General features: G+C 52.0%; 7 protein-coding genes across 7 annotated transcripts; 4 read left to right on the top strand and 3 right to left on the bottom strand.

Moving 5' to 3' along the window:
• Positions 1–334: 334 nt before the first annotated feature.
• Positions 335–2,377, top strand: J4E78_004716 (uncharacterized protein; the record flags this gene model as incomplete). The annotated part of the gene is made up of 2 exons (XM_049365344.1): positions 335–780; positions 835–2,377. The coding sequence occupies 2 exons, from the start codon at positions 335–337 to the stop codon at positions 2,375–2,377; spliced, it is 1,989 nt and encodes a 662-aa protein (XP_049223145.1).
• Positions 2,378–4,064: 1,687 nt separating this feature from the next.
• On the top strand, positions 4,065–6,297 carry J4E78_004715 (uncharacterized protein; the record flags this gene model as incomplete). The annotated part of the gene is made up of 5 exons (XM_049365343.1): positions 4,065–4,135; positions 4,182–4,590; positions 4,637–4,739; positions 4,793–5,361; positions 5,416–6,297. 5 exons carry the CDS (start codon positions 4,065–4,067, stop codon positions 6,295–6,297), a joined length of 2,034 nt encoding a protein of 677 aa, XP_049223144.1.
• A 714-nt stretch (positions 6,298–7,011) lies between these two features.
• Positions 7,012–8,193, top strand: J4E78_004714 (uncharacterized protein; the record flags this gene model as incomplete). Its single annotated transcript, XM_049365342.1, has 1 exon — positions 7,012–8,193. The coding sequence occupies one exon, from the start codon at positions 7,012–7,014 to the stop codon at positions 8,191–8,193; it is 1,182 nt and encodes a 393-aa protein (XP_049223143.1).
• Positions 8,194–8,572: 379 nt separating this feature from the next.
• J4E78_004713 (uncharacterized protein) lies at positions 8,573–11,647 on the bottom strand (the record flags this gene model as incomplete). The annotated part of the gene is made up of 3 exons (XM_049365341.1): positions 8,573–9,379; positions 9,414–9,459; positions 9,867–11,647. 3 exons carry the CDS (start codon positions 11,645–11,647, stop codon positions 8,573–8,575), a joined length of 2,634 nt encoding a protein of 877 aa, XP_049223142.1.
• A 720-nt stretch (positions 11,648–12,367) lies between these two features.
• J4E78_004712 (uncharacterized protein) lies at positions 12,368–12,825 on the top strand (the record flags this gene model as incomplete). Its single annotated transcript, XM_049365340.1, has 2 exons — positions 12,368–12,383; positions 12,452–12,825. The coding sequence occupies 2 exons, from the start codon at positions 12,368–12,370 to the stop codon at positions 12,823–12,825; spliced, it is 390 nt and encodes a 129-aa protein (XP_049223141.1).
• Positions 12,826–13,428: 603 nt separating this feature from the next.
• J4E78_004711 (uncharacterized protein) lies at positions 13,429–15,090 on the bottom strand (the record flags this gene model as incomplete). Its single annotated transcript, XM_049365339.1, has 2 exons — positions 13,429–14,882; positions 14,931–15,090. 2 exons carry the CDS (start codon positions 15,088–15,090, stop codon positions 13,429–13,431), a joined length of 1,614 nt encoding a protein of 537 aa, XP_049223140.1.
• A 1,724-nt stretch (positions 15,091–16,814) lies between these two features.
• J4E78_004710 (uncharacterized protein) lies at positions 16,815–18,358 on the bottom strand (the record flags this gene model as incomplete). The annotated part of the gene is made up of 2 exons (XM_049365338.1): positions 16,815–17,978; positions 18,032–18,358. 2 exons carry the CDS (start codon positions 18,356–18,358, stop codon positions 16,815–16,817), a joined length of 1,491 nt encoding a protein of 496 aa, XP_049223139.1.
• Positions 18,359–20,154: the final 1,796 nt, after the last annotated feature.

Below are 20,154 nucleotides of genomic sequence, written 5' to 3'. Positions count from 1 at the left end.
GTCGCGTTGACACAAGAGACAGGCGTGTGAACAGCGAGTAAGCGAGCACCAACATGAGACGGTAGATATTCCAGAAAGCGGAGACGACCGGGAGCCAATGGAACCCTGTGCTACTGTGCTCTAGCCAGTGCAAAAGAGGAAGTTGCCAAGTGACCGTCTGGAGCCCGTTCAACTGTTTGTCTGGGCCAGCGACGGTGCGATCCCTCCACTTTGGTGGTAGCGCGTGCCACGGTGCGAAAATATAATTCCGCGAGGGCCGACCTCGATATGAGAACCAACAGTTCCTCGTCGTTCAACCTCTGTTCAGGAATTGCCCTTGTGCCTATTCGTCGCCATGGCTGATATCCGCGACCAACACAACGGCTCACCAATGCCCGGTGTCGCCCGCAATGACGACCCGGCGCTAGACATTGCGCGCGAGCACCACCACGAACACGTGCACCACAGCGCGCGTGCGGCCCACCCTGACAACGTTGTCTACACCACCGGAACCACAGACGAGCCGACCAGCAAGTTGTTCCGGCCCAGTGGTCTTGACAGCGCCAGCCAATTCACGCCCATTGGTGTTGACAGCACCAACCTCCACCAGCGCCACCCGGTCAACGAGAAGCATGACATTGAGAAGGCCGGTGGCTACGACTATGCAGTCGAGAAGGCTACGCGCAGCTCTTCTGATCCCGAGATGGAGGCAGAGAAGAAGCCCTGGTACACTTCTTTTAGTGCTTTCTACCGGACGTTCAGACTGCCTGTCCACATCTTCATTGGAGCGCTCTTCACCGGGTAAGGCGCATTTTAACGTCCATCGTCTCGAGTGCTTCGAGCTAACAGTACCAGATGGTGGATTGCCAGTGTAGTCGTGCACCGCAACGACAAGAACTGGATCATCCCATTCTTGTTCTGGCTGGCCATTATGATCCGCCTGATCACTCTGCACGTTCCCATCACCATCGTCACCAAGCCCATGCACTGGGTCTGGGCCAACACTGGAACGAGAATTGCCAACCTCATCCCGGAGAAGATGCGCATTCCTGCCGCTGCTTGCCTTGCCATCGCTGTCATCATTGTCGGATCATTCGCCAGCGAAGAGAGCGAGGACAATACCCGCGCAAACCGCGCCGTTTCGCTGTTCGGTCTCGCCGTCTTCATCTTCATGTTCTGGGCGACTTCCCGCAACCGCAGCAAGATTGTATGGCATACCGTCATCGTCGGTATGCTCATGCAGTTCATCATCGCGCTGTTCGTTCTCCGTACCAAGGCTGGATACGACATCTTCAACTTCATCTCTGAGCTTGCTCGCCTGCTCTTGGGTTTCGCTAGGGATGGTGTCGCCTTCTTGACCACCCCAGAGATCTCTCAGAACACGTACTTCATGTTCAGCGTCATCCCAGCCATTATCTTCTTCGTCTCGTTCGTCCAGCTCTTGTACTACTGGGGCATTCTCCAGTGGTTCATTGGCAAATTCGCCGTCTTCTTCTTCTGGTCCATGCGAGTATCCGGTGCTGAGGCCGTGGTCGCGTCTGCCTCTCCTTTCATCGGCCAGGGTGAATCTGCTATGTTGATCAAGCCTTTCGTTGCCCATCTCACCATGGCCGAGATGCACCAGGTCATGTGCTCTGGATTCGCTACTATTGCCGGTAGTGTTTTGGTCGCCTACATCGGTATGGGCCTTAACCCGCAAGCCCTGATTTCATCTTGCGTTATGAGTATCCCTGCATCGCTCGCTTTCAGTAAGCTGCGATACCCGGAGACTGAGGAGACTCTTACCGCCGGTCGTGTTGTCGTGCCCGACGACGATGAGCACAAGGCCGCCAACGCCCTCCACGCCTTTGCCAACGGTGCCTGGCTCGGTCTCAAGATCGCCGGTATGATCGTCTCTACGCTCTTGTGTATTATCGCTCTTCTCAACCTGGTCGACGGACTGCTCACCTGGTGGGGACGCTACATCAACCTCGACGGCGACTATGACTTGACACTCGAGTTGATCCTCGGCTACCTTTTGTACCCTGTCGCTTTCCTCCTCGGTGTATCGCGTCAAGGCAACGACCTGATTCTTGTTGCTCGTCTCATCGGTATCAAGGTCATCACGAACGAGTTCGTTGCGTTCCAATCGCTCACCGACGAGGACCCCGCGTCCCCCTACCACGACCTGAGCCCACGCTCCCGCCTTATCGCTACCTACGCTCTCTGCGGTTTCGGCAACATTGGATCCCTGGGTACACAAATTGGTGTGCTCAGTCAGATTAGTCCTGGCCGCAGCGGTGACGTATCGCGTCTCGCAATGTCCGCTCTCATTACAGGTGTTTTCTCCACTCTGTCCAGTGCGACGGTCGCAGGTCTTGTCGTTCTAGACGGATCCAACTTCAGCTCAGGCTCGTAGGCCTAAAGCTGGAAATGTATGAAACGTTGCATTGCTGAGGAGTCGCTGTTTGGTGGTCCTAAAATATTATGTTTAGCCAGTTTTGGTGTACGAGATACCCACAGTAGTACATGGATTTGATGAAGAATCAATACTCTCACTTCAAACCTCTTTCTCAAAACTCCGACCGTGAGACGTGATGATGACTTTAAATTTGGACACGAGACGGGTTATACACTCCGCCCTTGTACACAAGCTCTACCTTGGCGTCGCCCTTTTACTCACGACATGTTGCCTCAATCCGGTTAGCGTCTCCAAGAGCGGCAGTCTCTCCAACATGAACAACACAGCAGTCTCGCTTGCGATACGGGTCAGCCTTTGCGGCGTATTGGCGACTAAGAGTATCGTGAGGATAATGATATCTTCACGGTTTCCCATGCTCAAGCTTCGGGATGGGTCAAGCTGTGGTGTTTCGTGACGAAACCAGGACAACATAGCAACTCTAGAAGGCTTCGTCCTTGCAAGGCTATTCAACCACCATATATCTCATTAGACTCGCAAAATGCGACGATGCAAGGTCGAGGTTTACGGTGTTGATGTTTGTTCCTGCTCCGCCAAGCCCGAGCTAGCCATGTCAATGGAAAGACCGCCTGCGCTACCATGACGCTCGCTCCTTCTTAAAGTCCAAGTCCAGTACTCTACGCTGGTCGCACGACACATACTGAGCCAGATATACAATGCATTGGCGACACATTGAAGGGAAGGGTACGTTTTGCATACAAGAGCGCTAGTAGGTGCTATGCCACACCGTTGAAAGGCAATCGAACGCCTGCCCGACCCGCACAGACCGATTGCACTCGATAATCCCCGCTGACGGCGTGATCCCAACGCGATGTGGCATCTGGGGCTGCCAATCCCGCCAAAGAGATAAGAGATGCAGAACAGCCAATGACGCGTCGCGACTGGCAACTAAGCGAGCCTGCTAAGATTGCCGCTGGAAGCTTGACGGAAGAGACGCTGGACAGATGCTTTTTCCGTGCTCCAACGGCTTTCCTGCATCTTGTCATCGAGTTTACAAACCTTGGCCTCGGTAGTTTCGACGTTCATGGCTAGAAAGCTGCGAAATCGTCAGCGTTTACCTCTCGCATGGCAATCCATTCAACAACGCGATACACAGCCGCGTTTTGACAGCCGCGAGCAGCTGCTTGAACCCAACAATCTCGAAGCTGTACAGGCCTGCGATTGGTTACAATCTAGCTGTGAGTAAAAACTGCCACACAAAAGTTGGCATCTTATCTACATCGTTCCGCCGCGTTATCGGACCATACCGGGGTTGGAAGATCGTTTCCGCACATGGTGTGCATCCTCCTGTTGCCCAACCCCACGAAAGCCTGCAGAACCATGCAGATGTCGAGCTGTGATCGCTGTCACCTTTAATAATTATCCGCGAATATGCACGCTAGCCCTACGGTTGGCTATACCTGCCTTATGCGTGCGGCCGATGAACGGTAATGCTCTTGCTTTATCATGGTTAAAGCCCTCTCCTAGAGGTCGTATGCCGGCAGATCATGACCGAAGCTTTCTGCGAAATCTCCCAAGCGAAGCTAAGCAGTAAGGTTAATCATATTTCAACTTCCGACATCCCTCTGGCATCGCACTTTCCACTTGCCAGCTGCTCGTCACTTGAGGTGTCTTTAACTCACCCAGCATGAGTACACCTCCGCCGCTAAGCCAAGGCTTTGGCTATGGCATTGTAATCGGTTTAGGCTTTGCCTTCTCGTAGGTCTTACGTCTCTCATACATGGGCATTACTAACTCGGCAAAGCTTCGGTATGATCTTGACGACATTCGTGCTGAAGAGATACAACTATGAACTCCAAACCTCTGAGATGTTCTCGACAGCTGGTCGTACAGTAAAATCGGGACTTGTCGCGTCAGCCGTAGTATCATCTTGGACATGGGCGGCAACACTTCTCCAATCGAGCGCAGTCGCCTACCGATATGGAGTATCTGGCCCCTTCTGGTACGCCTCGGGAGCGACTGTGCAGATCATCCTATTTGCTACGATTGCTATCGAGCTGAAACGAAGAGCACCTAATGCACATACCTTCCTTGAGGTTATTCGAGCCAGATACGGTCCAGTCACGCACGTCGTTTTTATGGTCTTTGGTCTCTTTACCAACATCCTTGTCACTTCGATGTTGTTGACTGGAGGCTCCGCTGTTGTGACTTCGGTACGTCAAACGCGGCGAATGATATATCTGTACTAACCTACTCAAGCTCACCGGCATGCCAACTGCTGCTGCTTGCTTCCTGTTACCTGTTGGTGTAGTTCTTTACACCATGTTTGGAGGCATCAAGGCCACTTTCTTGACTGACTATGGTAAGTTACTCTCTTCTACATTTGCAGCAAAAAGTCGCTAAAATTACCTCTAGCACACACTGTTGTCATTCTGATCATCCTCTTGATGTTTGCCTTCACCGCATATGCGACCAACGAGAATCTCGGAAGCCCTGGGAAAGTCTTCGATCTACTGGTACAAGCCGCATCGGATCACCCAGTCGAAGGGAACGCCGGAGGCTCTTACCTAACCATGCGATCGAAAGAAGGTGCAATCTTCTTCGTGATCAACATCGTGGGCAACTTCGGTACTGTGTTCTGCGACAACGGATACTATAACAAAGCCATCGCTGCCAGTCCCGTCGATGCTCTTCCCGGATACATCATTGGTGGTCTGTCCTGGTTCGCGATTCCATGGCTAGCCGCTACCACGATGGGTCTCAGCGCGATCGCCCTGGAGAACAACCCTGTTTTCCCCGGCTATCCTAACCGCATGGCTGATGCTGATGTGACGGCTGGGCTTGTGTTGCCCACGGCCGCTGTTGCCCTGATGGGTTCGGGAGGAGCGGCTGCAGTTCTGCTTCTCGTCTTCATGGCTGTGACCAGCGCCATGTCTGCTGAGCTGATTGCCGTTTCTTCCATTTTCACCTATGACTTCTACCAGGTAAGCTTGACTTTACTGGTCATGAAAGCAAATTATTGAGCTGACGAAACATAGACTTATGTCAACCCTAAAGCTACAGGGAAACAACTCATCTACATGTCTCACACCATGGTTGTCGGCTTCGCTGTCGCAATGGCAGCCTGGAGTACAGGGCTTTACTACATCGGCATCAGCATGGGCTACCTATATCTCCTCATGGGCGTCATAATCTCGTCCGCTGTCCTGCCCGCCACTCTAACGCTGATGTGGTCGAAGATGAACTGGGTCGCAGCAACCTTCACACCACCTCTCGGCTTCGCCTGCTCCCTTATTGCTTGGCTCGTCACCGCACAGAAAGAGAGTGGAGAACTCACTGTGCTCACTACCGGCGCCAACAACCCTATGCTAGCAGGAAACGTTGTCGCCCTCCTCTCTCCCATTGTTTTCATCCCCGTCTTCACGTACGCTTTCGGACCCCAGAACTACGATTGGCAGAGCATGAAGGCTATCCGTAGAGGCGACGACCACGATCTTGCTCTTGACGCGAATGTCGACCTAGAACGAATCCCCGGTGAACAACGACGAGCCATCGAAGCTGATGAAGAGGAACAAGCCAAGTTGCTCAAAGCATCGCGTATTGCGCGCTGGCTCACGCTCTTCATGGCAATATCATTCCTCGTGCTTTGGCCCATGCCCATGTACGGTTCTTCGTATATTTTCAGCAAGAAGTTCTTCACTGGATGGGTTGTTGTGGGCATTTTGTGGATGTTTTGCTCGTGCTTCGCAGTAGGGTTGTATCCGCTTTGGGAGGGGAGAAAAACAAGTGTCAGGACATTCAAGTCGATCTACATGGACATCACTGGGAGGAAGAAGCCGGGTAAGGGGCCAATGGTTGTGGATGGTGAAGGCACGGATACACCTCCGGAAGCTATGCATGAGAAGATGGTGGAGAAATGAGTTGTAATCGGAAGAGAGCAGGATTGTCCATCGCTGTCTACCTAAGAACACGACCGTAAAGACCGCGTAGCTAGAGACTGAGCAGCCTGGGCATTAGCCCACAAGGCGGTTCCAAGCCACTAGTGCTACAATCGACGTGTTGCGCGAGATTCCTGATAGAGTATACCAAGATGTTTCAAGGCTATTTCCGTCGGCACAATTCGTATTTGCCGGTGTTGACCGAAGTTTTCTAGGATGGGTCTCTGACCATTGGATCTGGTGGCTATGCCTTCCGTGGTCTAGCGTCGATGAGGCTCGGCTTAGCGACCCACGTGGCAATAGCCATCCCACGCAAAAATCGCTACCCCTAGATGTACCGGCTGACCCATTTACAGTGCCGCAAGTCGTCTTGTACATGTCGAGTGTGACGGGTACTACGATTTTAGCATGCAATGTGCAAATCCGACGGAGCAAGCTCTTCCTGTGCACCTGCCTTTTCGATCCAAACATACGCCCACGATGCCTAATGACAGGCGGTGAAAAGATCTAGAAGTCACGACTTTGCCCGAGCGTGAGGCTAAACTAAGTATCGTCAAATTGTCCCTTGCCTTGGCCGATTAATTTTTCTGACTGAACCCTTGTCTCCACGTCTTCTCCAGTTCTTTCTTCCTTCTCTCCACATTCCTTTTCCCTGTGTGCGTTCCTTGGTCTGTTCATTTGTTAGCGAGGCGTCAGATGAGTGACAGTCTTACAGGCAGTTGTCTGCCACCATCAAGCAGCTTACCACCTATTCGTTCACTGCTATCGGTATCGGAAGACCAGATATTCGCCGCTCTTAAGAACCTACAAACGCTGTACTGTCCTGTACGCCTTCCAACTACTATCCCACACCCGACATCGAAAAGAGAGCACACGTCTATCGTCTCACCCCCTGGACCCGCGGATTCCGGTTACGCGTCTCAAGACGAAGGCGAAGATGATGAAAACCAAGTCACAACCGAAGAGGTGACAGCAGCTCTGCGTGCAGACCCATTCGAGCGCACTTTCGCCACCCAATGGCTAAACTCGCTCCTCGCGCGGTCGGAAGAAATGCAGGTCGATGACGATGTACGAGAAAAACTTGTCGACGATGCCGGCTTCATTCTTTCAAACCTATTCGAGAATGCCGATGAAGAGGAAGAGGCGCTGACACGAGACTTCTGCTTCTCCACATCATCTGGAGATTCAGTCAAGGTCACGCTCAATGACGCGCCACTGTCGAGTACAGATCACACAGCTGTCGGACTTCAGTCTTGGGGTGCCAGCATCGTACTCAGTAGCATGATGTGCGCCGAGCCAGAGCGCTTTGGACTGACTGAAGACAGTCTTGCAGTGAAGCGGACAATCATCGAGCTCGGTGCAGGCACTGGACTCGTCAGTTTAGCAGTCGCGAAATTACTTCCTGTGGTCGGCGCTGGACCCGTCAGCATCACGGCGACCGACTATCACCCTGCGGTTCTAGAGAACTGCAACGCAAACATCGAGACAAATTTCCCTTTGAGCTCATACGACACACCACCTGTAGAGACTGCAATACTGGACTGGGCTCAACCTCCTACACACATGAAGTCAGCATCAGATCTTCTCATCGCCTCAGACGTAGTCTACGCTCCTGAACATGCCGCCTGGTTACGTGATTGTGCGGCGCATCTCCTGGCTCAGAACGGTGTATTCTGGCTTATGGTCACAGTGCGCAAGACGGGCAAATTTGAAGGCATTCCTGATACTGTCGAAGCCGCTTTTGAACCGGAGTTCTGTGTCAAGAGCGACAGCGGGTTGACGTTCAAAATACTGGAAAAAGAATTTGTAGAGAAGAGACGGGGTATTGGACGAGGTGACGAGAGTGGATATAACCTTTATAGAATTGGATGGGCATAGACCAGAGCGATTTATAGACTAGACAGCGCAAGCGACCTAGCGGGCTTCATCAGTGCGCACGATGTTACGAATTCAACACCTAGATCTAAGCTCTTGTGTTGACGATACTTCTCTTTTTAAGAGGACCTAATTAGATAGGTGCATATAGAATTTAGAAGTTGTAAGTTGCTTATTTACTTTGCGTTACTGCAGTACTATAGGACAAGATAGAAGAACTAGAGTATGCATCGCACTCTAAGTTAGAAGAGGGCAATATAAGATGGTCGCTGCTGCGTCTTCGTTGCTTGCACAACGCACACACTATACCCAGATCTAAGACCTTCGCAACGAACTAAGGTGCTCTTACTTACGCGCCAGACACTTCCTCATCCTCTGACACTCAGTAATCCCCAAATTTGTATCTTGCTCGCGCAAGTTTGTCCGCTTCTGGGTACTTTTCGACGTTGACAGCCACAGTCGCAACACCGAGGGGGGTATCAACCGTCCGTACGATGCCCAATAACCTTATTGCAAACACCCACATCCTGTCGTTGACCTCTAATCCCTTGACTACGAACGGCCCAAGTGGCAGCGCCAGCTCCTCGATTGGTATGAGCACAGCGAGCTTCTCGAGCGTGTCCTCCATATCGTCAAATCTCGCCTGTATTCCAGGAATTATTTTTAATCCAACATCCCAAGCCTCCCTCATATGCTTGAAGTAGTCGCTATGAATCTTTCTCGCCATGAGGAATTTGGCGTTGTTCATGGGATCGGTCGGGTTGGCGAGCCATTCTGCACCGGCTATTTGTGCTTCCGTTTCTACTTGCTTCAGTTTGATCTCTGCCAAGTCGATGAGCTTTCGCAGAAATTTTTGTGTCATGTTCAGCAGTCTTCCAGTATCCTTCATGGGACCATTGATCAGGTTTACAAGAGCAGGATCCGGAGCACTGTCGGCGAAGTCTTTCCATGCCCTGCGCTGCGATTGGAAGAGCGAGTTGGCGCGAGTGAACAGGTATGTAAGCGGGGTAAGAGATAATTTCAGGACGAGCTTTTTAGTCTGGGAAGACATGCTTTGATTGAGTGATTGGTGTTGGTTCTTGGAGGGCTGTGAAGAAGCAAGTGATACGCTCGTGCGCTTCTTGTTTGCATGATCGTAAAGAGAACGGTGAACAAAGTCGAAGGTGTCGCAAAGCCGGAACTTCATAAACTGTCAATCAGTTGAAAAGATAGATCGCATGTACTAGCTGCCACCATCCCTCTTCCTCTTCCTCTTCCTTCCCCCGTCGCCTGCTACAAATTCTACCCGATGTCGATCTTCGGTAATGCCCGCGAGAGGAAAGACATATTTTCCCATTGACTGACCTTGCGCGTACCAAACTCCATTCACCCATCCAGCACTATAAAGCAAACAATCCCGCTTGCCACGAGCCTCTTGGATCCTCCTACCGACTTCCAAGCTTGCTAGTCGTTCAGAATCATGTGATTGATCCCAGCTCGTGAAAATCTTTGCAAGGCAAGGTGCTCCGTTAGAGTTTAAGTGGGTTGCTTGCTCTGTCCTCCAACCATCTGGCTCCGGCCTGATGAAGATGGCAGCTGGCTCTGTATGCGGACGTGCTGAAGCCAGCCGCCCCAAACGAAGCTCTTGATCGTCGCGAAGAGCTTGATAGAGTGCGAACATCATGTCTAGTACGTACGGTGCAGACGGTGGTAAATCTGATCGCGACAGATGTTCATCAAAAAACAGTTGTCTGCGCATGTAGCTGGCGAGCTTGCTACCTGGCCATAGTGCTTCCAACTTCTGAATCAGTGCATCCAATGCCGTATGTGCATCCTCGTCGAGCTTCGTACCCCGAAGCACTGGACCTCGGCCTAGATCAGATAGAGCCTCTCGATCCGAATCGGTGAGACGGAGGCTGAGCTGGTCTGCTCGTATTCTTGATCGCTCACGAGGGAATAGTTCGAAAAGCCAGCCTTCCGTCTGAAGACCACGAGACGTGATAGTTGGGGATTTGAGACGACAGTGGTCGACGAAAGTTTGCTGGAATCGCAGATTAGGGACACTAAACTCGTGTTGACATGCCGCGAGATATGATTGTAACGTGTGCTGCATCAGGTTACTTTCGCAGGGCAGACGCGCACGGTCAGGTGATCCCCATGTCGTACTCTTCAATATCTCCCCATTCATTAGTATGAGTGCGAGCAGAGCTACAGAGAGGCTGTATTTGTCTGGCTTATGTATTGGAGATCCTTTCCCGATATCTATGCGCGTAGTAAATCTTAGAGCGTTTGCAAGGATAGCGATTCTGTCCTCCTCGTTCTCCAACGAACGGCTGCAAATATCGTCGAGCACACAGTTCGTAGTCGTTCGGTACGCTGGAATCTCGTAGCTGCTTCCGCGCTGATAGTTCTTGTCGTCGCCAGTATTACCGCGAATGCCATTCCTCCCGGAACGCAACAGATGGTCGTCCTGTGGCGGTGTGTAGCTCTTGTTGCAGATATTGTATTGTTTGAGCTTTTCCAGTATGTCGGTATTAGACCGCCGTTCCTCAGGGCGAGCCAAGCAAAACATGGTCGCATTTTGTCGGAGATCCTTGAGTTTGACCTTCAAGTCCCCAAGGATATCACCAAAATCATAGCCCTGATCTTTTCGAACACTTGCAGAACACGGTATGAGTAAGGTCATCCTGTTCGAGGCCAGATGATCTTCTTGGAAGATCCAGCCACGATCCCAGCGAGGGTCGCTGAGAATGCGCCGAATCAGCTTTTGTACTGCCAGAACATTGACTTCGGGTCTCAACTTTGGATTTTCTCTGTCCTTGGGGTCGACGAAAATGCGGCCCTGTAAGAGTTCAGATAGAAGATCGACTTGGTGTTGACGCGTAAGCTTCACGGTGAGTAGGCCAACCGAGACTTCACTGTCGCCGTAGACTAGATCCATGATCTGAACTCCCAGTTCCTTGTCTTTTGGCCACTTTCTCTCGTCTCCCGATCTCTGATATATGCACTCCTTGTCGATCCATAGTTTGGACACATTAACGCTCTGTGCGAATTGTATTACCCGATCCATGTAGCGGTCCGGAAAGTCACTTTTGTGCCGCTTCGCATGCGGCCTCCTGATTCGATAATCGAATACAGGGGGTTCAGGCTCATCGAAGTGAGCCCATCTCCATGAGACAGCAATGTATGCGTCTTCGTCGTCTTCTTCACGCTCCGTGATGGGGACTTCGCGTGACGGTATCTTTCGCTCGTAGAAATAACCGCGAGCCTTAGCTAGTGCGTAGCGGCAGTCTCGTTTCTGCTTCTCTGCCTGTAGATCTGGTATTTCGGAAATATCCAGAAACCGCAATTTCTTTGCCCATTTTTCAGCCTTGCTTCGATCAGTTGTGAAAGGTTGGACCTCTAGTAATTGCTTGCGGAAAGCGGATGGGTCGCCGTTGAAGATCTCGCCGAAGGTCTGATGAAGATCATTCCTCATGCTGTAAGTAAATGTTCAAGTCTTGTGGTTGATGTTGAGGAGGCGGAATGATGAGATGAGAGGAGAGCGAGAACGCGTCTCAGGTCCCCGCATGAGACGCGTTCCTTGTTCCACGTAATCACGTGTTCAGCTTGGCGGCGACGCAATAACGCGCAACCATCCCGACCTCTTGATGCAACAGCATTAGTCGAATCAAACGCAAAAAACGACGCGCCGCAAGCTGCTCAGTCTCAATGTCCGCCGCAACTACCTCACCAGCGTCCAGAACTCTCAGGTCGTAGCAATGGCACTTCGTGGAAACACAGATTGACTGCAATGCTGCGACGAAATGCAACGGAGTAAGCCGCTGCGAATGAATTCAAAGTACTTCCCAGCAACTTGAGAGTGTTGTCCGCTGCTAGGGATCGTTAAACTTTGAAGTAATTTGAGGAAAGAGATGCGAGCCCTGCCGAAGGACTAGGCCACGTGCTCCATCCAAAAGCGGTTATGCCTCGGCATGATCGTTTCAAGGGTCTCGGCCCACTCACTCATTCACATGCTTCCCCAGATTCGCAGCTGCATACATCATCACTGCTGTCACAAGCCTCCGACGCTCTTATATACCCCAGACTGTTCCGCACTCGCGACTTCGACTCCACAAACCTCTCCCGCTTAGCTACCATCGCCATCAGTCTCTACCTTCCTCGAAGCGCATCACCACTCTAGCAACACATCGCCAACATGTCTCTCAAGAACGGTATGCACATGCCGACCCTTCACAACCTCCTAAGGAACCTCAGAATAGTGTAACTAACACACTTCTAGACGAATTCCCCGCCTCCGCCGCCTTCGACGAGATTGCGCAAGCCCTTTCCGCTTCCGACGCCGACCGCAAAGACGCCATCAAGAACGGCAAGGCCATCTTCGCTTTCACACTCAAAAACAAGGCCGGCACACAAGAAACATGGTACCTTGATCTCAAGGAGACCGGCACAGTCGGCAAGGGTCCCGCCCCGGCTGGCAAGAAGGCTACCGCCACATTGGTGCTGAGCGACGAGGACTTTGGCAAGCTTGCGGCCGGCAACGCGAATGCTCAGAAGCTGTTTATGAGCGGGAAGTTGAAGGTCAAGGGAAACGTTATGAGCGCGACGAAGCTGGAGCCTATCTTCAAGAAGGTGCAGAACAAGGCTAAGCTATAGATGCGAGGCTGAAGGCGAATATATATACCAATTCTCTCGAGTAAGACACTTCTAATTAATGGGTGTTCAACATGTCAGCGGGTGTTAATGACCACAATGTTTGCGCGTGATATATACATATATATACATATATATATTGAGTTTAGGGCATAAACATGGCCTGTAAACAAACGTACGGACACCTTGCAGGTACCGCAGAATACGAGCACAACCCTGGATTTGATTGATTTTAAAGTAGACGTCCAAATCACACTGAACCAATGAGATGAGCGCAAACATAAGGTAAGAACCAGAAGGAAATATCATTGAAGGATCGTAAGGTCATACTATTCTACTCATACCATCGTAACCATGCGCAAACGTGATTTTCGGAGTAGTCGTAAAGGCCGTAGAGACGTTGAGTCGTAATGAGCGTGAGGAAGACAAGACAAAGGAAAGACGAAAAGAGAGGACATGAGAGGCCGTTATCCGAAACCCAACAACAAGAACGATAAAGACAGAAAGCAGACGCCGTAAACCATGCCCGAGGGGTATCAACCGTGACATACCACAGCAAAACTCCCTAGTACCAGACAAGAACCCAGGAAAACAAGCACAGCCACTTCACCTTACCATGACAGGCGAGCTGCCCTTCCAGCTCGAAAGATGCAGGAACCTCTTGCCTCCACCCCAGAAGCTATCTTTCTTACTTGACTGTCGTGGTCTACCCAACCACCTCGACAGCGCATGTTCTCTCCTCTCCTTTCCACTAACCTCTTCGATGGCCTGTTCGATCTCCTCAAGCAACGGGCCCATGACCCGCGGCTCGGCATCAATAGGCGAGAGCATAATGGGAACATCCATGACCTCTTCTTGATACTGCTTCCACCGATCACTCCCTGAGATGGTAGTCAGAGGTTCAAGCGCGAGATCCCAGTCGCCCTCGCGAAGCTTAACGTCTTCAAAGTTGAACTCGCGGAGGGAGCGCTTGTGCTTTGTGATGAAGTCGCTGATTTGCGCGGAGTCCATGAGCGCGTTTTCCAGTTCCATGACGCGGAGGCGAGGGAACTTCAAGGGGCGGGGACCATTGGTTTGGCCGCGAAGAGAGGGGTGGGTGGACTCCTCTCGGCTGGGAAGCATGCAAGGTTCACGGTCGAGTGAGAGGGGTGAAGGGCCTCGCTCGCCTTTCCAGCGGAAGAAGACACGCGTTAGGCCGCGTGAGAGTGTGGCGAGGTAGGCGTGTAAGATGCGGAGGTGTTCTAGAGATTGGGCGCGGGTGCGCGATGAGCTTGAGTTGAAGGGTATGCTTTCCATGCAGATTGAGAGGCGACGGATCTGACCCCAGCGCTTGGCTGAGGATGGTGTGCTGCCGAAGCCGTGCATGGGGTGGAGGTATAAGAGGCCACCAGGGTGGATAGGATGGAGGGAGAGAGCAGAGAGGCTGTACAATGGAGCGCGCTCAATGGCGATGCGGAGAGAGATGAGCGCATAGTCGACTACACCTCGTCGGTGCCGAAGTGAGCCAGTAGATCCCGGACATGAGACCTTGAGATGCGTGAGGTTGATCAGTTCAGAGAAGGCGGCGCAAAAGGCAGGGACATTGGTCGCGGCGTGGAACAGTGGCGGGTACTGTTTGATGAGCAAGTCCTGCATCTCCCAGCTGCCATACTTGGGTGCCTTGTCTTTGGCCGGTCCATGTTGCGGTGTCTGGACTTGGGGCTCGTAGATGAACTGCTTCTCTGTGCCAGTGCACGGGTCGATGATGGGTGGCAAGCAGGTCTCTGGGCCATGTGGCATGTGGAAGGTAAAGGTCTTGACGTGACGGCCTATCCTCGATAGCGCTTCGATGCGCGCTGGCTTGGAGAAGGTAGATGTCTTGAAGGTCACAGTCATCTTCTCAAAGAGCCGCGGCGCAGCCTTTGATGAGAAGTCATGGCATACAAGGCGGAAATTGGATAGGTCTTCAGTTTCCATGTGATCCAGTACATTGTCGCGGCAGGCGTCGTTTAACCAGAAGCGCAAGAAGACTGAGCTCGTGGAGAGGACCAGGTTGCAGATGGAGCCATTGGAACGAATCGCTTCATGACGTTAGGATGAGTGCGCGCGCATTGCGACGGGGTACTTACATCGTCCATCTACTGTCGTCGCAGGTGTCAATGGGATCTCTCCAAACAGTAACTTGGAGCTTGCGCGCGATACTGTTGTCGCAGCGCTGGCATAGCTGTTCTGGCTCTCACCCGAATGTGAGCGCTTCAGTGGCGGTGGCGATGATCGCTGTGAGTACATGTTGTAATAGTCGAATGGGTCGCATGCAATAGTGTTGGTTCGTGAAAAGGTCGTTTATTCTTCAAGGTATCAATCTCGTGGTAAATCTCAAGTAAATCGTAAAAGTCGTTTCAAACATCCAGCATTCGAAAGAGTAAGAGCGAAACCTCAGGAAACAGAAAATCCGACGGGACCAGCCACGACCTCGTCCCCAGCTGTATTTACCACAGCGCGGTGCATGGTTGCAAAGCGGGGCCAGACGCTACTACACGTGAGCTGCAGGTGTGAGTCAAAGGTCGTTCCCCTAGATGCCAACGAGCCCGCCACCGGATTCCCAACTCTTAACGCAAAGCAGCCGAAGAATTGATCAGAAAACGCGACCATCTCGCGGTGGGTAGACGTGTATATATGGTGTTAGACGCGACGATTCGACCAAGTGGTCGAGTGGGGCTGCAGCCTGGAGCCGGCTTGAAACGTTTCACTCATTCTGACCAACCGGCTCGAAGCATGCACGGGATAGTGTATGCGGCTCTTGCATTAGTCTTGCATCGTGTCTGCATCCGGGTCTTGGAAGCTGTGGCTAAACAGTCACGACTGGCGGTCAGCGATCCCGTCGCGTGCAGGGCTGTTACTCATCCCGTAAGTCAGGCACGACGCGTCTGTTAGTGCGCACAGTGGGCTCTGGACGTTGCTCTGGAGAGTCGCGATTCGAGGACCACAACAACAACAAATGCCGTGCTTGCATTGGTGCCGGCTATGCGCGTCTGTTTTGAAGGTGAAGGCTGTTTTGGACCAAGCTATCGATAGCTAGCCGGAAGGCGCGTCTGTGGCTAAGGCAGTCACTCAGTGTCAACACCATCAGAGTATCGTGACCGCATTGTGTCGCGTCGAATGCACGATGCAGCCTTGGGAGTAGGCGGTAGGTCTTTGTTTGTGGTTTTGGTACATCCGATACCTACAGCGCGTTCGCAATGTTGCTCCCACAGACGCGTCTGCGCAAAGCTCCCAACCACAACAAAGCTAGCGGTCGCAAACATCTACCAGTGGCACACCATGACCGCGTTAATGCCTCACACGCCTCACTTGATGGCTTGTGACAGGCATGGCTTGCATAGTGCCATTCTGCCGCTCTCCACCGATCTGCCGTGTAGCTTCACCGGTCACACGGTATGCCCCGCACCTGAACACATCTATCCAAGACTCTCGTCTACACGTACAAACGTTTTGAATGATTACATTGAGCTACATAGTGATTTGGTATTACAGCCAACTGTGACGAGGAAAAGATTGCGACATACACCATACTACAATATACTGTTTCAGATTGCTCCGCCGACAACTACAGAAAACCTATTAGCAAGGGTGATTACTGGGTAGAAAGAGATCAACCTCCGCCATAGAACTGCTGCATGCCCCTCACTTCGGTTGCAGCACGCATGCTTCTTAGGCCGTTCGCTGCGGCCCAAAGGTTCTTCTTGGTCGCATGTCGCTCGCCTAGACTCGCTCATCCCCTACCATATCGCCACTTCTCGACGCGTCTAGGGTGCTGATCCGCGGCATAGCCCTGTTCCTTGACGTTTATAGAGGAGTTCGTTTCCTCTCAGATGGTAGCCATTGTATGGTGTCCATGGAAGGCCTTGGCTGTGATTCGTGTTGATGTGCCGACAAACACGTAGTGTAATCCTCAGGGTGCACAGCAGCTAGACTTCAGGCTGTAGAAACGAACACAGGCGTAGTATGCGTCTTCATCGTCTCTTTTCGTCGGAAAACCTAGGCTCGCCTTCGGGTGCAGGAGGGGGCTGGTAACTACCTCTGTACCCATTGATCGGGGGAAGATCCTGTCCAATCGCGTCCTCGTAGCTCGGCGGCGCATCGTCATAAGCGGGAGCATGCTGGGGCTGTACTGGCTGCCCAAAAGACGCGCTAGATGCGTTGAAACCTCCTTGTGTTGGCGTTGTTGGTTTGTGAGCAGCTGCTTGGGGCGGTGGGGCAAGTGTGGTGGGTTTGTCTGCAGGGAAACCACCTTCCAGGAGTGCTTTGGGTGGCGCGATGCCCGAGTAGACCTTGACTGGTAGTCTGAGGGGTAAGACAATGAGCTGATCTTCACCGTGCTTGTAGCTCCCATAGCCAACGCCAACACGTATCTCCAACTCGTAGAAACGCGCGAGGTTGCAGGACGTGAAGGTGGGTGGCACAGTATTGGGTACCGGTTTCCCAGACCAGTACTCGGCATTGATGGGCACTTCCGTATCGAGAGGGTCAGAGGGACTTCCAATGGGAATGGCCATGTTACTGAAAGAGCACAGAATCCAGCTGTTCGACTCTGTCCGTGACACCTCATGCGCGCGTACCTTGGTGTACCCTATCAGCTCAATCTGGAGCATCTGCAGATATATGTTCTTTGTGCGTGCGCTGACGTTCTTCACAAGTAGTCTCAGCGGTAAGTCTTGGTTGCTAGTGAGAATGGCAGGATTAGGCAATCGGGCATCAATGGCTATCCGAGGTGGCACACTGCCTGTCGTCGGTGATGGCGGAGCACTTCCTGTCGAGTTCTTTCTATCAAAGAAGCTCATTCGTTTGCCTGCCGCTACGCTGGGAGCATTCTCAAGGAACTCATGTTGTCGCCTCGCATACGCCTCGCCGTCTGTCTTGTCTGGTCTTGGAGGTTCAATCGGAAGGAAATTGAAGTTCGCAATTGCCCTGGGATTCTCCTTGAAGAACTGCGGTCTGTTTACTGTGACCTTGACAAAGTATCGTATCTCTGCCTCTCCCGGAAATCCACCCAGTGTAGGAGGTAGTGTCGCCTTTACATGTTGTGTCGGCGTCTTTGCGAATTCGGGTATCGCGTTCGAAAAGGAAACGTTGGAGATGGGGTTATTCGTCTGCTGGCATTGCGTATTGAGAGGAAGCTGAGAGGGTTGTTAGCTATATGCGATATGTTGACGTGTATTGCGCGTTGTACCTTGAACTGGAACGGGTACTCAAAGGACCCGGCGTTGATGGTGAAGGCTGCCTTCGGATTCTGGGCGACATCTTCGGGGCGCACATTTGTCGGCCACACCACCTGTGTCTTGTACAGGAACTTGTGGACTTCCAGCACTGGTCGCTGTTTGTCTGGTCTGTTTGGGTGTATGGGTGCCAGCAGTCGCGTCCTGCTTTCGCCCTCTAGCTTCACGATAATGCTGCTAATGTTGGTCGGATTCGGCACCCGCAGATGGACTCTGCCTTGGATGACGTCGAGATTGGTGTAGTGCTCGTGAGGGTTCTCGAGCACTATGTTGACGATCATCTTGAAGGTTCGCGTTTAGGATTAGTGGCCAGTATTTCAATGTTGCTTCCAGGCACCGGGTGGCTAGGTAAACGGGTAGTCGCGAAGCTTGCAGAGGTGAACCGACATGTCAAGGATGAAGGTTGTAGCTGGGGAGCAGAGGATCGATTTAGCGCATGAAGTCAGTTGGTGATGCAGCGGCTAAGCCTGGGGAACGCGTGTCATGTCGTGGGAGTGTTTGCGATGCGGGCTGGGCATCTCCAGAACGGATGCCCGCGGGGTTCCTTCTGCCTGACCGGGGTCCGTCCCCAACGTCATAACCCAACGCAAAGGCTTTTCAACGCAACAATCACCCAAACCACTCTCTTGCACGGCTTCTGCGGCAACGCTCAAGGTTGTACCCTGAGAGGAGTATATTCGTGCGTATTTACTTAAACTTTGAGTGTACATATTCGGCATGTCATGTACCCATTTCGGACAATGTGCCGCACACAGCCACAGCCATAGCCGCACTTCCGGGCTGAAGCTGACCCCTGTCTTACATGAGCATCGCGTCGTGTGACTGGGCGCAACGCTTCCTCAGCTGAGGCTCATTAATCAATAGCCTTCTCTCAAAGGGCGGAGCTGAATTCCACGATGACGCACAAGCTTGCTCAGACGTCAGATACAGGATGACCAGAACGCATCCACAATTGCGACTTGTTGCTGTGCATCTGGCAAGTTCACAGATCTTCTTTGGCCAGCATATCTGTGATCTGTGTCAGTGATCTGTCACGAAAGTTTGGACCAGAGCTACTGACCGCATATATCAAGATAGAATGCAATGGCATTGAAGCTACATCATGGTCAGTTCAAGTTCAGCAGTCGTTGTGACCGTTGCTTCCATACTTGCGCTTGCTGCCCGTAAGCTCCCAAAAGAACCACTTCAGCCGGTTCGTCCAGTTGATCAGATCGAGATGGCTTACACCAATCAAGGTGCCTTTGTAGTCGCCCCACTGACTCGACTCGACGCTATCAACGTGGTTAGTTGTCATTAAGCATACCAAACGCCAGCCGTCCACGCACCTGACCAGGCCATCGTTGATGCCCTCTTTTGCCTTGACGATACTGTGGGAAGGCGCAAAGACGGACCATCGAGTGGGTTCGAGAGATGCACCATATGAGTAATACTTGACATCAGGTATGTCTGGCGTCTTGGGATTGAAGTTATTCTTCATGTACTCTTGCGTGAGTTGGGAGAAGGCGCCAGTCTCAAGACCAAAGTACTCCATAACACTGTAGACGCGTTTGATTCTGCGTGCTAGAAATAGTTTAGTAGAAGCATTCAAGAGGTATCACTGACGTACGACCGATCGTCTCGAACATGTAATCTGCAAAAGCAGAACCCCTGTGTGGAGTGGCTATGGTGGTCAAGGAGAGAATTTTGAAGTCAGTCGGCCGGAGCTGGCTGATCATGTATCGTGAGTCGAGACCCCTACGTGTATTTAGTAACTGCACTGCGTGAGTGTAGGCACTGATTACCCCTAAGTAGAGGTCAGTCACTCATTATTGTATCATGTCAATGTGTCAATACCATGCTGTGCCTATGAATTGTTAGTGGTCTGCGATGCAGCATCTCATTGGGTCAATCCAGCTCACGCGATAATGTTGACCTGCTTTCCCTTCGCTTTGAGCGCAATGCTCTCTGCCAGTTTCGCAGAGCGCGCCTCGATACTGCCGCTGGCTGGGACCGCAGCCACAATAACCTCGATACCCTTGTGCGCCAGCGCATCTGTGATGCCACGCCAGTATTGTATGCCAGGTATGAACTGTCCCGC

This window comes from Alternaria triticimaculans, assembly GCF_023758025.1.
Source record: "Alternaria triticimaculans strain BMP 0046 chromosome Unknown scaffold_5, whole genome shotgun sequence".
NCBI lineage: Eukaryota > Fungi > Ascomycota > Dothideomycetes > Pleosporales > Pleosporaceae > Alternaria > Alternaria triticimaculans.
The sequence above is the reverse complement of the archived record's forward strand: the minus strand, read 5'-3'. Positions and strand labels throughout refer to the sequence as shown.